Source organism: Fopius arisanus, unplaced genomic scaffold, assembly GCF_000806365.1.
Source record: "Fopius arisanus strain USDA-PBARC FA_bdor unplaced genomic scaffold, ASM80636v1 scaffold00026, whole genome shotgun sequence".
In the NCBI taxonomy this organism is placed as follows: domain Eukaryota; kingdom Metazoa; phylum Arthropoda; class Insecta; order Hymenoptera; family Braconidae; genus Fopius; species Fopius arisanus.
Genome location: NW_011887765.1, coordinates 157,450 through 160,768, shown reverse-complemented (window position 1 = coordinate 160,768; position 3,319 = coordinate 157,450). Strand labels below are relative to the sequence as shown.

Here is a 3,319-nt window from a genome sequence, read left to right as displayed (position 1 = left end):
GTAATATCTTTTAAAATAATATAATGATACCGTAATATTTCGACTTGTACGATTTTTCGGGCTAATATTTTCGCGAAGTAATATATTTACATTATAATATTTTGACTTGTAATATTTTTTAATGAATATTTCTTGGGGTAATATTATTATTGAATAAAATTTAGAGCAGTCACGTGCACTGGGCGTGGGACACGTTGTGCCGTTAATTAATTACCAAGGCTTTTGCATGGTAAACAATTTTCAGAGTTTATGAGTGTAATTACGTTATGTTTTATTTTCAATTGCAGTCCGAAATGCTGGAAATGTTGTCCCTCACTCTCAACACTTTTCTGATGAATTGACCATGTGCGAACCAGCGGCTCTGGAACTGGGATGCGTCGTTAATGATATTCGTCATGTAATTGTTTGCGGTCACAGTGATTGCAAAGCTATGAATTTACTGTATGCCCTGCGGGATGAAGAGTTCGCCTCCAAAGTACGTGAGAAATATTCGCCGTCCATCTGACGATTCAAGTATTCAATTCAGTTCGAATATCAGCCGAATACCAGGAGTAATAATAATTCGAGTAATATCTCCGAATTTAGAGGAGATAGCGCAATTTTCATAATGACCTTTTTTAGGGATTGTACTGAGACCTATCAAAAAGGTTCTAACGAATATTTGAATAACTGGCTTGGATTCCGAGATATTTGTCAAAAACTGAGTGATAGTTGGCATTGAGTTGTTTCATCGGTGATTTTTGATTGAAACAATTGATTTTGAATTTTGAATTTGGTTGTAGGCGAATAGGAGGATTTCTCCGCTGAGGGCCTGGCTATGTGCCCATGCCAGCAGCAGTTTATCCAAGTTCCAACAGCTCGAAATCACTGGGTTCCACCAGCCCATCATATTTCAAGCAGAAACACCGATGCGAAAGTTCGTTGCTTACATCGACCCTGAAGATAAATTCGCCATCGAAGACAAACTTTCCCAGGTGAATACAGACATTAGCCCCTACCTCGAGGATTCAAGCCCATGCTAATGCATTTTATTTCAGATAAATACGTTACAACAGCTGCAGAATGTTGCGTCTTACGGATTTTTGAAGAAACGATTGGAACGACACGATCTTCACATTCACGCACTTTGGTTTGATATTTACACCGGTGATATTTATTACTTCAGTCGAGGTAATAAACGTTTTGTTGAGATTAACGAACAGACAGAGGGACCGCTGTTGAAGGAAATCAAAAGATATTACTCGTAATTAATCGGGGATTAACGTCGAAAATGTGTTCAAATTGTGGTGCAGAGACTTTGATTAATTTACTTTATTGTTGTTTTGTATTTTCATAGCGCACATTATGTACAAGACCTCCTGGTGAGAATCTCAATGTTTTCCCTGAATTCAGTAGCTCAGTTGTTGTTTAATATCGATTGATCTTAAAAACTATTAATTTTCTATTGTCTATTGTAATTTCGAGATCAATGGATAATTGTGGTACTCGTTATTGAAGTGGAATTCACGAATACTTTATATTTATATTTATACAAAAACGATAAACAGAATTCAGTTATTTAATATTCCTTAATCCCATCTTCACTGAAGCGAAGTGATAAAACGATTCAATTACATTTTGACATTCACCCGGTTTTTAAATAATATCTCGGAATCTACGTTCCGAATGAAAATACTCATTCTGACATTTTTTCTAGCCCTTAATTAGCTCAACAAAAAAGCTGATTATAAAAATTTCTTCATTTTCCTTAGTTTCTGAAAAATTTTGGAAATACTTCAAACAGCAGAATTCAAATGAAACATTTACAATGTTGTAATTGCAAACGTGACGTTATCTTCTTCAGTTTGGAAGATATTTTCAAAATAATGGAGGATTAGCAGAAGAAAAGGGCGAACTTGATCCTGAGAGTGTATGTTTTCCCTGATGTGTGCCCCGAATTGATTGATTAGTCGATATTTCGACCAGGGCAATTAGTGGATTGAATGATTAGCTGGTGCATTTGGTGGATAATTGCAGGATGGTCTATGCAGAGTGCACATCCCCGTACACCTACATGTGAAGACTCATGGGGCCTTTGGTGAGCGTGAACTAGAGCATGCCACTCCCGAAAGAGAAAGCAAAACAACAAAGTGAAGGCTCGTCGTCGCTACGGCGTACCGCACACTTTACACATCTGCTGAGGTGATTTTTTTTTTTTTTAGCCAGGAAACATGCGAAAATTGTCGACTGGCTGAGCCCATTGGTTGTTTTTTCCCTCTTCTTTCTCTTTCTTGCGTTATACGGTAAAAGTGAAGATGCAATAGGACAATCACGTGTTATGTCTCTTCATTTACGTTTTATGAACTTGTTTCTTTTTTCCTCCAGTGGAAACTTGTCATTGTGGGAGATTTTTTTAAAGACAGTGTCTCGGATCGTTTGACAGTTCGTTTGGGGTCTCTGCCGAAAAAAAAAGAACCGGGTTCCACGCTTCGTCGGGTAGCTCATGAGAACGTAACGGTTTAGACCGAATTGGAGGAAAGTACTGGAGGTTGTCAGGTAAAACTCTCATTTTGAACTAATCGACACATTTGCGGGAATCCCAGGACTCCAGACAGATATTAAAACAGACTCGCAATTGTACAGAGGCGACATCGATTAATTATGCACATATGCATGAAATTTCTCCAATTAAGAAATGATTTAGGTGACTTTCAGCTGAGACTGAGATCCAGACCCCAGAGTGCGCGGTATTTTTATATTAATGTACTGCTTCGGATGAGATTTTTCTCGTTACTCCGGGATTTGATTATTCACTGTCCCAGGAAGTAATTAGTGGTGGAAATTCAGGCATTCGGTGGACGTGGAATAAAAATTCATGGAGGTCTTTGTCTGGGTTATCCTGAAATCTTTCGGTTATGGAAGTTCAGGTTTACAGTAGACCATCGACAATGGGCGTCCCGTGGACACCTTGCGTATTTTGTGGCCAAAAATTCCACAACCGTGACCCGAGAAACCTTGGAAAAAGGGCCAATTGCCTCTGAATGTATTGAGAGATGCAATTGAGTTGTTACGGTAATTCGTCAGGAAAAAAATTCACGTTTACCCTCTTCTAGAGTCGGATGGACCTTGAACCCCAGGGGTGAACGAGTCCCCGGTTGCTCACAGGAATTGAAGTAATGGGAAATAATACTGCGCTTGGGGTGGGGTAGAGCAATTAATGTTGGAGCGGGTGAAGATATTGAAGTGTTTTGTTGCGAGAAGAAAGGCTGAATTTAAAAAGAGAAAGCATTTCGATCTGCACGGCCCGTTTGTCCTGCCATAGCATCACTATCTCTTAATC

At 39.0% G+C, this 3,319-nt stretch overlaps 1 protein-coding gene across 1 annotated transcript in view; it reads left to right on the top strand.

Moving 5' to 3' along the window:
• Nucleotides 1-1,551, top strand: part of CAHbeta (carbonic anhydrase beta) — a 3,068-nt gene extending 1,517 nt beyond the window's left edge. Inside the window, exons 3-5 of the mRNA XM_011302048.1 lie at nucleotides 288-475; nucleotides 783-974; nucleotides 1,038-1,551. Of these exons, the coding sequence (XP_011300350.1) occupies nucleotides 288-475; nucleotides 783-974; nucleotides 1,038-1,247 (590 nt within the window). The 3' untranslated portion in view covers nucleotides 1,248-1,551. The remainder of the gene's footprint in view (nucleotides 1-287; nucleotides 476-782; nucleotides 975-1,037) is intronic.
• Nucleotides 1,552-3,319: the final 1,768 nt, after the last annotated feature.